General features: G+C 41.8%; 1 protein-coding gene across 1 annotated transcript in view; it reads left to right on the top strand.

Moving 5' to 3' along the window:
• The first annotated feature begins 291 nt into the window (after positions 1-291).
• Positions 292-12,366, top strand: part of grm2b (glutamate receptor, metabotropic 2b) — a 43,615-nt gene continuing 31,540 nt past the window's right edge. The window contains exons 1-2 of the mRNA XM_033627742.2: positions 292-1,212; positions 5,783-6,410. Coding sequence (XP_033483633.1) covers positions 5,901-6,410 — 510 coding nt within the window. The 5' untranslated portion in view covers positions 292-1,212; positions 5,783-5,900. The remainder of the gene's footprint in view (positions 1,213-5,782; positions 6,411-12,366) is intronic.

The raw sequence follows: 12,366 nt of genomic DNA, 5'->3' as shown, positions 1-12,366 counted from the left end.
TGTCTTCATCCCACCACATGAGCTGAGCTGCAGATTAAATGATGTGAACTCTCACTGCTTTTGATAGTTTTATATGTGTGTGTGTGGGAAGTTGTAGCCTTTTTAGTGGAAAACAAACTGTGCAAGGTGCCTCTCGAGTTTGTGAAGAGCTGTGCCACTCATCTGGAGTGTGATTCAGTTTTAATGAGATGGAGGTGAATGAGGAGCTGGCCAGCCTTCATAGAGGAGGAGAGAGAGGAGAGAAAAAAAAAGTTGATGCTCATTTCTCTTTTCTCATCTTTCTAAATTTAGCTGGAGAGCTGCAGCGCCTTTGTTTTGTCTATTTGGAAAGTTTTTTTTTAAGAGAGAGAGCTAGAGAGAAGGAGGTTTGTCATTAAAATTTAGATTGACACAATACAAGCTGTGTCCCACAGGGGAATGCAATTGATGAGGATCCACTTAAAAAATAGACGCATGTGAGAAGTTGGAAACAGGATTTGAGATTTTCTGATTAATGCACTTTCGTCATTGTTTTTATTCTTAACTCCTGCATACTTAACAGCGCCTAGCCTATTTTTTGTCATTATTTTTCAGTCGGCTCCGATGTCGCTGCCTCGCAAACAAACGCAAAATGATGAAGCACAGTGAGGTTCTCTGAGAGGCGAGAGCGCAGCGTCGACTCCTCGTTGTGCTCATTATAGCTGTGGAGCTGCAAAGGAGCGGCTGCAAAGGAGCACTGCGATTCCTCAACAGCTCTTGTTTTTGAAGTTGATCTCACTTCCCAAGGAGAAGAGACTATAGGGAATCTAACGCAAAAATAATAAAGTATAACCACAGATTACTTTAGATTCACCTGGCAGACACATACAGGGGAGAATCCGTCGCGCGTCGTTGCTGTCCGTCGATGCGAGTGGACACATGAGCACTTGGGCGGTGGGTAGGCTGTACTGCTCCGGACTGTAGGCTTGTTGTACACACGGTGGCAGGCACGCAGGCAGGCAGACACAAGTTGGGAGAGCACCGAGAGGAGTTTGACAGACTTGCCAATGTGAGCAACACTTCAGAACCAAGGACAGATCCAAACCGCTGCATGGCAAACATGCTCAAAGTGAACAACATCTGGACTGCTCTCGTCACATGAAGGCTCTGCACGTTGCCTCTGTATTGTCGCACGGCTTGTGGGAAGGAGACCTGCAGATATATCCGGCAAGAAACATCTAGTGCTACAACCAGGTAAGACACCAGCACTTAGGAACTCTGATTTTAAGATGGTTTTCTCATGGAAATTACTTTGTGTGCGCATTTTTCTTTGCGTTTTGGATCATTTTGTCCTTATTGTGAGATTTGATCACCACTGCCTCAGCTTTAAATCCAAAATGATCAGCTGATGACATTTTCCCAACATGCCTCTTGCACTTAAATCTCACATATCCCTCACAGCATCCAAACTTGATATAGTGCACACTACTTTACCATTACACCAGCCAACACCTGAGTGTGGCAGCATATCTTGGGATGGATATGTGAAAGTGTTCCCCACTTGGCACGAGGGGATGTTCAGCATAATCAGCCATGATTGTCTCAACTAAAAATTGCATAATCTAATATCACACTTGCTCCTGTTGAGCCAATCAGAGCTTTTGTTTTCAGACAGTGCCCTAACAAGGGGGTTGTTTCCAGTTTGCAAGATTCATCAAAGTGTTTATTGGAAACTCATTTGGCACAGGGCGAATCTGTCATCGTGGATCAGACAGGATGTGATGCAGCAGTGGGATTTCTCTCTAGATTTGTTGTAGTTTACTGTAAAGCCACCCCCATGTCTGCATAAATGTATCAGATGGTGCCACCAACATTCAATAACAGACTTGTTGTAGTCTCTCACTCTTATGTGTGCACTTTCTCTCTCTGTCTCAGATTTAGACACATTAAGTTTCTTTTTTTACGAATAAACACCCAGGTGAGATATTAGCGTCATAAAGTCATCTGTAGTTCCTGCGAGCTAACCAGGCTGACTGATTCCCCCCTGTGCTATTTTGATGAAATGATGCACTTGATCTATGCTCAAATTCACAATCCAGCCAGCTGCTCGCCACCACAGAGGCATACTAATTCCTTCAGCTGACAAGTCCAGGTGGAGGGATAAACTGTGTCCCCACTGGAGATGATATAAAGATGGAAATCATTAGAAGAGTTATGGTGGTTGCAGCATTTTTCTTCTTTTGTGTACATGTGTTTCACTAGCTGTAAATAAATATCTTTTGCTTTGAACAGCTAGTTCCAGTCATGTAGAGGATCATTAAGGGGTGATGATGGTAAATGGTGCAGGTGATTCGTCTTGTGTGCTCTGATGGAATAGCTGGATAATGTGACAATTTGTTGCTCGGTGGTCTCATATTAAGAACATCAAGGGGAAGAAGATGACACTTTGTCCATAATCCATCTTGTGGAGTGTGTCATAATAATGAGCGCAAGAGATACTACTGCAATAAATTATTATGTCAGCGTTCGTCACGTCATCATTGGAAAGCAGTATTTTAGATAAATCTCATGGGACAAGTGCTGCGTTTAGGCTGTTATTACTCAACAGGCTTAATGATTCATGTGTAGTGGATTAGACACTAAATTAAATGTCATGTCATGTAGGTTCAAATACTCAACAATGTGCCAAACAAATCTGAGGGCAGAGCCTGAGCGCTTGAGGTGATGTTAGGTGATGATCATTAATAAAGTTATTATGTAGCATAGTATTAAATAACACATCAACTAAATTGATACTTGTATGATCATAGTGGATTTTGTCAACAACAACAAACAGGTGGTTAACCTTTTAGGTCTTTGTCCTGCCCTCAACACCACAAAACATCTCTTTAGCTCATTTTGCAGACATGCATAGCATTGTATTTCTCCATGGATATATGTACATAGTATGTGCCAATCACTATCAACACTGAAAGCGACTCTGCAGTGAGTCACACATTACACATTAGCTATATTTGGATAAGACAAATGGTGTTCTCAGAGCATCTTGTTGGCGAAATCCTCGCTGTCCCGCGCGGGAGCAGTAATGCATTAGCTGATGGTTCAAAGCTGAGTAAAGCACACTGCCTTTTCTTTTTGAACTTGCATTTCAGAGGGAATATTGTGCTGAGACATCTGGGGAGCGGGCGACTCGCTCAGCCTAGTGCCAGTGTGACAGCCGTTTCTACATCAAGATGGTTTTAATGATGTGATCGAGGCCTGATAGGAGCTACTTTACAACTAAGCAGAGCCTGATGTGAGCTGATTTCACCGCTCCCATTTAATAAGCGGTTCAAATATTGGTAGAAAATATGCTAGTTGTGCTTCATGTCCACCTCAGAGGCTGCAGCATTTATTTGCACTTCTTAAAGGTTTATGATAGGCTCTTCCGGACCTCCAGCCTCACTTTGGCCTAGTTTGCGTAGGCCTGCCTAATTGGCTGTTCCTTATTGCACCATTAATTCACACTGTGACCTAGTCTTTGCAACCAGAAAGCCCCCCATCTGCTCCGGCAGACAGCACAGAGGAGCAATTAGACTCTTAATGTTGAACTCTTCAAGTTACTTTCTCACCTTGGTTCTAATAATAGGGCAAAATGTGGCATGGCAATATCAAACACCTGCACATACTGTCCAAGACACACAGTCGGTCTGAGACACATTTTACATTACGATTTCACACATTACGACATGTAATCCTCTCAGCTGGATGGAGGGTAGTGGATTCATCAGTGTTCCTTAAGGTTTCCCACCCACAACCTGATGTAATATTTATCTAGGGGGAACCTCAGCATTCATTACACTTTTTCCTCCTCATTTTCTCTGTTGTTTGTTGCTTGCACTGCTCCCGGGATGTCAAAGGATATTCTTCAAATGTCCCTGCACAAGGATGCTTACTCACACACGCACACATACTTGTGCTTCTATCTTTGTGAGGACCTTCATTGACATAATGCTTTCCCTAGCCCCATACTTTAACCTTAACCATCTAAACAGAATGCCTAACCCCAACTGTTTCCGAGACTCTAACCTAAACCTAATTGTAATAACCCTCAAACAGGCCTTTACAGAAGCGAGAAGCAGCCAAAATGTCCTCACTTTCCAAAAATGTCCTCACTTCGTCGGTTAAAAATGGTTCGGTCCTCACTATGTAGCAAGAACAAGGATGTACAGTACACACACACACACACACACACACACACACACAGACGCGCGCACATCAGATGAACTTATCTATGTGTAGATGCAGAAACTGGTGTTTTGTAACCTACCCCTGAATACCCCGCTGTGTGGGGTTTCTGCCTCTGTGAGCACAGGAAACAGAACACACACATGGATCGAATAAAATCGCTGTTAAGGATGCTGCTAATAATAGAAGTGATAATACATTTGGGTATACAAGTAACACATTTTTCATGTAATGTTACAGTGTCAGTGACAACACTGTGTGGCAGAATAGGAAAAAGTCACTAATAAGCTCCCCACTGCTTGTTAATGAAGAGGGGAGCGGCGGCACATTGTACAGTCCAAACTGCAGCCAAGCTCTGTGCATGACTCCTCTAAAATCTGATTTTGGATTTAAATGACATAAAATAAAATCTAACACACACTCACAGGCAATTTCCGTTGATTTAATGTGTCATTTTGCATCCCTCTAACTTTCAAACGCTGATTTATTCCAGGATAAAGATATGTTAATAATAGTCCCAAAAAACTCTAAGTTATGAGTCATTAAAAGTCCATCCTCTCCATGTAAAGGCTGCTATTATCAATCTGTTTGCTGAACCTGTGTGTGTGTGTGTGTGTGTGTGTGTGTGATGAATGTGATGAAGGACTGTGTTTGAAAGAAAGCGGATTGGTCTCCTCTTTCTGTGATTGAAACAGCCCACCTCCCTAATCAGACATCATAACAACTCCTGCTGAGGCCCAAACCTGTAACCTCCACATGATAGGAATCTATATTAGCATACATGTCTCACTGCCCACTTCCCTGCAGTCCAGCCCTTATTTTTTACCCATCATGTTTCCATGGCAACCCCAGCCATTGAGGAGAACCGCCATCTATGTGATATCTCGGTTGTAAGCTTGGAAATTACGCTTCACTTGAGAGGTGCCTTAAATATCTATAAATGTTTGATGCGGTCACTTGGCAGAGTTTGTCTTTCAGATAAAACTGCAGTGATTATATTTCACGCTGGAATCGCAGAGCACTGGGATGAAATAATCTGTAGTTCTGTTTCACTTCAAAAAGTAACTCATAGGATTCGTAGCCCAATTTCAGCCTCCTGGCAAAACCGTCTCGGGTTTAGACTGTCCAATAATAGCTTTATTTGTCTGTAACTTTTCTATAGATTGCATTTTGCTGAGAAAAAAAAAACAAAGTTCAGACAAAAAGCGATAAGAAAACAGTAAAGAACCACTTGCAAGAGAAAGTTTAGATATAAACTAGATGCTTTCATGCTGCTATATGCCTTTGTGTGACCGTTTCATATGTTTGAATAACCCTGTGGGTGCAAAGCTGAAAGAGGTTAATGACAGTAATAATCTGTGCAAAAAAAGGCAAAAAAAGCTGTCAGTGGGCGTCAGTAATGCACATTCTAAGACATATGATCATTTTATTACTCTGTTTTAAATTGCTCTGTTTTATTTTCTCATTAGTGTAAATGTGTTTTCTGCCCGCAGGTGCTGTTACACCTGAACAGATAGATACATAGATAGATAGATCATGGTGAAATAAGGTTCATGCTTGATTAACTAAGTAATTAGTGTTTCTTTGATTCACTCAGGAAATATCAAAGATGCTGCACCCACTGAGAGAAGACTTGAAAGCGATCCGCCTCCAGTCTCTGTGAACCTCTGCTCCTCTCTACTTCAGCCTGCTGAACCCTGCCACCTGATCCTGCCATGCTGAGTGTAGTGCTCTGCCCCAGGTCGCTGGCCAAGTCTGCCCATTACTGGCCTCTCCACATGCTCCTGCTGGAGCTGCTGATACCGGGGGTCCTGCCCAACATCTCCAGATTACCACCCGCGGCTAAACGGGAGATCATTATGGACGGGGACTTGGTAATTGGAGGCCTGTTCCCAGTGCACCAAAAAGGTGATGGCACGGAGGACTGTGGTAAGATAAACGAAGAGAGAGGGATCCAGAGATTGGAAGCCATGCTGCTGGCACTTGATGAGATTAACTCCAGCGATCGCATCCTTCCCGGACTCCAGCTGGGGGCCCACATCCTGGACACCTGCTCCAAGGACACATATGCTCTGGAGCAGTCTCTAGATTTCGTAAGGGCCTCCCTCACCAAGGTGCATGATCCAGGCTTCATCTGCCCAGACGGCTCCAGACCTGTCCAAAACGAGGTTCCACTGGCCATCTCTGGGGTCATTGGAGGATCCTACAGCGACGTTTCCATTCAGGTAAAGAAGCAAATGAATTTATCTTCAAAACGATAACCATGGCCTTTCCCTCAACTTAAACTTAAAAATACAAATTTTCCCCTTACCGGAAGTGCTGTTTATCAGTCTAGATTGTTTTAGTGTGAGTTGCGGTGTTGGAGATATCGGCTGTAGAGATGTCTGCCTTCTCTCGAATATAATGGAACTAGATGGCACTCGACTTGTGGTGCTCAAAGTGCCAAAAACTACATTTGAAAAACTCAGCAGCAATGTCTCTTTCCAGAAATCACGACCTGGTTACTCAAGATAATCCACAGACCTTGTTGTGAGCAGTTTTATGAAGGAACTATTTTCTTGCTACTGAACTACACCCACCATCTGTATCAATGCACGGAAGGAAGTGTGCATCTACTGTTACCTCACCTAACACTACTGAGCTAGCTAACGTTACAATTCAGCTAAAAAAGGGCGTCGTTAATGTTTACATCTCACACTGTCACAACACAAGCCTCTCATCCATGAGTAGATACATGTTTTCATTTGAGCACCACAAGCCAAGTGCCATCTCGTTTTTAATTGAATTCGAGAGAAGGCAGACATCTCCATCCTCTTCATCTCCAGTACTCAACAATGTACACCAAAACAATCTAGACTGATAAATAGCACTACAGGTAAGAGGATAAATGTTTATTTCTGATTTTGGGGTGAACTGTGCAGATTTTGTAGAAAGCAAGACTTTAAAGGTCCAGCGTGTAAGATTTATAGGCATCTAGTGGTGAGGGTGCAGAACTGAAACTTTTCTTATGTGGCAAACATGAGCCCCTTTTACACTGCCAGATTTTCCGTGAATGTTTGGCTGTTTTGCCGGCAAGCTGCGAGCGTTTAGACACACGGAGCCGGACTGGCGAGTTGATCCGAGGTGCCCAATTTTCCGTCTTGTAGGGTAGACATATTGGCGGAACCCTTTAAGTTTAAACAAACTGAGATGGCCTTCCGCAATGGGAGGGGCTGTTGATGACTTGTGGGAGGAGCTGTTGATGATGCCGCACATGCGACCCACTGGCGGTGGATAAACAGGAAACAGCTGATAGCAGGAATAAGCGAGCAGCTAGTAGCAAGAGGGAAACGCAAACCTGACAGACACTGTAAAGATGAGCAACTGGGGAGGCAAGGAATTGCGCGCCCTCCTGCCCTCGCAAACGAAGAGGCCATTAACTGTCAAATGACAGGAACGGTGAAGAATGGGCCAACTTATGAGAGAATCGCCGAAGGACTGACCAGCTGCAGCTTCCCTCCCATGTCACTGTTTACATCACACGCTGAGCTACACGTTTTGTTACTTGCTCACGCCCCCCATTGCCCTGAAAAAGGCGCATTCTGTAACAAAAGTAGGAAGGCGGTATTTTGCTGCACTCCCTGATTTTGTTTTTATACTGCCAATGGTGAAAGAAGAGTGATTGGGCTTTTCTGCAAATTTGCACAGTTCCTTTTTAAAAAGGGCTTATGTAGTAGAATGATGGCTGATGCAAAAACACAAAAATGGCCCTATCTAGAGCCAGTGTTTGCTTTGTCCCTTTTGGGCTACTGTAGAAACAACATAGTGGACTCTGTGGTTGAGGACTCACTCCATATTCATAAATGGCTCCTCTAGGTCACAAAACACAAGAATTCATATTTTCAGGTGATTATACACTAATGAAAACATATGAATGTCATACGCCATTTCCGCCATTAGATGCCCCTAAATCCAACACACTGGACCTTTAATATACTGTGGCACTGCACAGTACTAGCAATAATAATAATAATGATAATAATAATAATGTACTTTGCAGAATCCATTATTCATATCCATATTCTTATAGGGTTGAGATTTCTTTGTTTTTATTTGGTTTAAGCTTTAATATAATTAAAAGCTGTAAACATAATCTCAGTCGCCTAGAGCTATGTAAGTCAATCACAGTCCAATAGTTTGAATGCACACATATCACTTTTGTATTTGTGTATAATTTCCATATGGACACAAATTCACTTTACTGTTTTTGAAAATCAAAAGTCAAAATTAAAAGTTACCAGACAATAGCTCAGGTTTTTTTTCTTGAAGAAATTTTGCTTAAATATGGAATAAATTACTAAACTCTATGAGTCCTTAGATCATGACCTCCTCAGTGACACATGTCCATTGAAAAAGAAGGTGCAAAAAGGATTTCCTGGACGTGTTATGTGATCAATTATTTGTCATATTTAAGTAGAAGACCCCCTATCAAAACTGGACAGTAACACATGGGTTTCATATTAATGCCTTTCAGTAAAAGTGAGATAAAGTAATTGTTGCCATATGGCACCACCATGCAATAAAGGGTAAATAGGTAGGCGTCATATTCCTGTTTTATTTATAACCTACTCACCAAAGTCCCAGTGTTTCATCTGCATATTTACTCCTACCATCGTCATTTCTGTGAATATTTCAGTTACTTTGAAATTTTACAAAGTAAATATTTTGCAACTTGAAGAACTTTTATACCTCACAGAAAACCCACACTAATTTCATCCATCCAGTTCTTCTTTTGGTGTTTCAGTCCGATACTTATACTGCACCCTGACTCACTAACTTGCACCTCACACTTCCACAAACACAGATAATTAGCAAAAAGGCATCTTCACTTTTACCGAGCCCGCAGACTGAACTTAGGCTGAAACAAGAGTCCACCTGGGATGATTTTGTTTTGACACAAAAACATTAACAGAGACGTCCATCACTTTGTCAGCATCTTCATTTCTGCCTTGCAAAGAAAACTGACCTTTCATACACACAAGTATAAAATGCTGCCAGAGGCAATGCGTCTGAGCATAATTAATTATTTCTGATTGCCCTCACACACAATAATTGCTGCGGTGCAGTGAGTGTTGGTAGGACAAAATGTGTAGGTATAATTTGGTTACACTTTCCATTAATTTCAATTCACATCATGCACACACACACACACACACACACACACACACAGCTCTATCTGTTAATTTGCAGCAATGCTTTAGAGGAGTAAACTGTATGCATATAAAGATCATTTTTATTAGCGCATGACCGTAGCTAATGCTTTAGTCACAGAGACATATTTGCTTTCAGATAACAACAGTTCACATTACAGTGGCACCATTGTTGTCATACTTGTACCCGTAGTGAATGGTTAACAAGTTGTTTACTATTATAGCGAATGGAAATCCACTATATACAAAACATATCATTACATCTTAAAGGTCCATTGTGTCATATTTAGGGGGATTTAGTGGCATCTAGTGTTTATGATTGCAGATTGCAACCAGCTGAAACTTCTCCTGATTAAGCCCAGTTCAGACCAATTATTCGCAATGAAACAAAACCATTTTAGAACGCTGCAGAGAAAAGTTGCAGCGGTGTGAACTGGCCATCTGAGCTTGACTCGAGACAGCTGATGGTGTCACCTGCACCTCAGCTGGTCAAATCACCAGTGGCTAGTTTTAGACGTAAAACATGTCAGCTGTTTCTACAGCCAGTTGGCTTGTAGTGAAGTCCACTGGTCAAGTCAAGTCAGATGACGTGTTCGCTTGCTGCGGCAGGTGCTCCGTCCCCATTGAGCCCTCTGTTTCTGTCCTAATATGTGCTGGTGTCAGGTGGTGGGTCACTGCTGCTGCTGCTGCTGCTCACTGTGTGTGCTTATGACCCCCCAACACACACACATTCTCACTGCCTAACTAATTGGTGCTGCTTACTTATATTATTGTGGCGTATTGATTATGAATACAGTCTGATGCTCTTGTTATGTTTTCGCCATTTCACCACTACTACAAATGCAACCATAGCCAGTATCTCACTATCACTATCCTCATTCATATTTTAAGATGCTACAAATTATTTTCAGCCTCAAAATAAGCTCAAAAGCTAGAAATCAGAACAGAAGTACAGAGAGTTGTTGCATTGAGATGATTCACCATCTCATCTAGTTGCATTGGTGTGAACCGGCAGGTTTTTAGAATGTTATAGAATGACGCATTGCAAATAGTTGCCTGTCCCTTCAACTCGTCTCATTGTGAATCTTGGGTCTGAGCTGGGCTTTAGAATTCTTCAGTGTTGATTGTCCAGGAGATGTTTACCTGGATCCAAATTATCTGCAGGGGTCTCTTCCTCTCTAAAACAAATGGACTATGTGATTTAAACCAGTAAAACACTGAATAAAGTTTCAAATAAAAATAAAAAATCTGGACACACTGGACCTTTATGTCTGTCATATTTTATACATTTTTGGTCTAGTATAAGTACAAGCGCAATGGTAACATTTTTCCCACCAAAGATTTTTCAATATCACAAAAATGTATTTGGTTTCCAGTGGTCCACACCCAACTCTAATAAAACTACGTGGTTGGCTGCTCATGTCACTGGCCGTGGTCCCTAACTTATTTCCTCCAGTTGTTACATCACACTGTTACATCACACTGAGGGACACTTCAGAGTGGCTTGTTCAAATGGGACAATTTCATCACATTAAAAACTTGGTTAAACAACGAGGGCTACCAGCCGCATGCTTTAAATAACACCCCTAAAGGCCACACTAACCCCACATCTCGACAGTTCTTGTCCTCCACAATAACCTTCTTTAAATACACAGAGGACATTCACTTGGCAACATGCTGTGATGGGAAACATGCCTGAATCACAGTCAAGCTGATAAAAACATGCACTGCGTGCACAACAATTATACATACAGTATGACTCATGTTTGAAATTTTCACACATGACATACATTAAGCATTACATGAATATTTATTTTACACCTGAAACTCCTGACGGCTGAATCACTGCTTATGAATATGCCGCAGTGTTTATTCGGCCTAATCAGTGTGCACGCTAAACTATATGGCATTGTCAGTATAGCTGCTGAAGATGTTCAGCTAATGAATGTGTTTCAAACCACTCAGTTTAAGGCGTCGGGTCATCAGGGTTGATTGTAAAGATAAAGATACAATGATGTTGATGAATGTATTCCAGTGTTTCCCAACAGAGAGATGGAGATTGAGAATCTATTCACCAGCTAAGCCCACAGAGGGAGGGGCGGGGGAGTTTAGGGTGGCGAAATGTATTTTAGTTCATAAATAACATATGAAACAATAAAAGAGCGGTTGATCCTAATTAACCCAAATAGAAAACAACACAACACAACGGAAGTTCAAAAACCACAGACGCATAGACTAAAGCCACAGTTTATTATTTTCATGCGCTACAATGCTCTCAGGCAATAAAAGTCCTGTTAAGTCCTTGTGTCATATTAATGCTGAAGTAACCTATTAGTTATGTATCACACAGTTTATACTTGATAATCAATTCCTACATGTTTTTAATTTGCAACACGCCCGGTTCTAGACAGGCATATATGAGGTGGCAGTCATAAATGTGAAGGGGGCATCATGCTCTAGCACATTTTTGCCATAGGTAGAGCTGACAAATAAAGCTCACTCACTCACTCGCTCACTCACTCACTCATTCACTCGCAGGATGTGGGGACGCTGTGTGTGCCCTATAGAGGGTGTCACTGTGGTTTCAAATGTGCTCACCGCTTGTTTTGTTGTTGATAACAGTGTTTTCTACATGGAATTGGGTTGTTGTTAGCTGTGTGTCCAACCCCCAACCTAAAGAAATGGATTGCACTTTGTCAGGCCTCTACCCTAAGACCTGTCCACCCGAAGACTAAGCTCCTGCTGGTATAGCTCTTACTGAGTCACTGAGGCACACAAACCCCCTGACCACAATAAGGTGGCAATCCCTCAGGGAGGAAAACTGAAAAATAAAATAAACAAAAAATAAAATAAAAATTAAGAAAAAATAAAATAAAAATATCCTTCATCCAGGCACAACCAACATCTTAACATTTATTAAATTTGAACCTAATAATTACAATAACCTCACTATAGCCAGTATTTACCAAAGCTAGTCTTATAAAAAAAAACT

The sequence above is a fragment of the Epinephelus lanceolatus genome, chromosome 1, assembly GCF_041903045.1.
Source record: "Epinephelus lanceolatus isolate andai-2023 chromosome 1, ASM4190304v1, whole genome shotgun sequence".
Classification (NCBI taxonomy): Eukaryota; Metazoa; Chordata; class Actinopteri; order Perciformes; family Serranidae; genus Epinephelus; species Epinephelus lanceolatus.
Note: the sequence above shows the minus strand (reverse complement) of the source record. Positions and strands in the feature narration are given on the sequence as shown.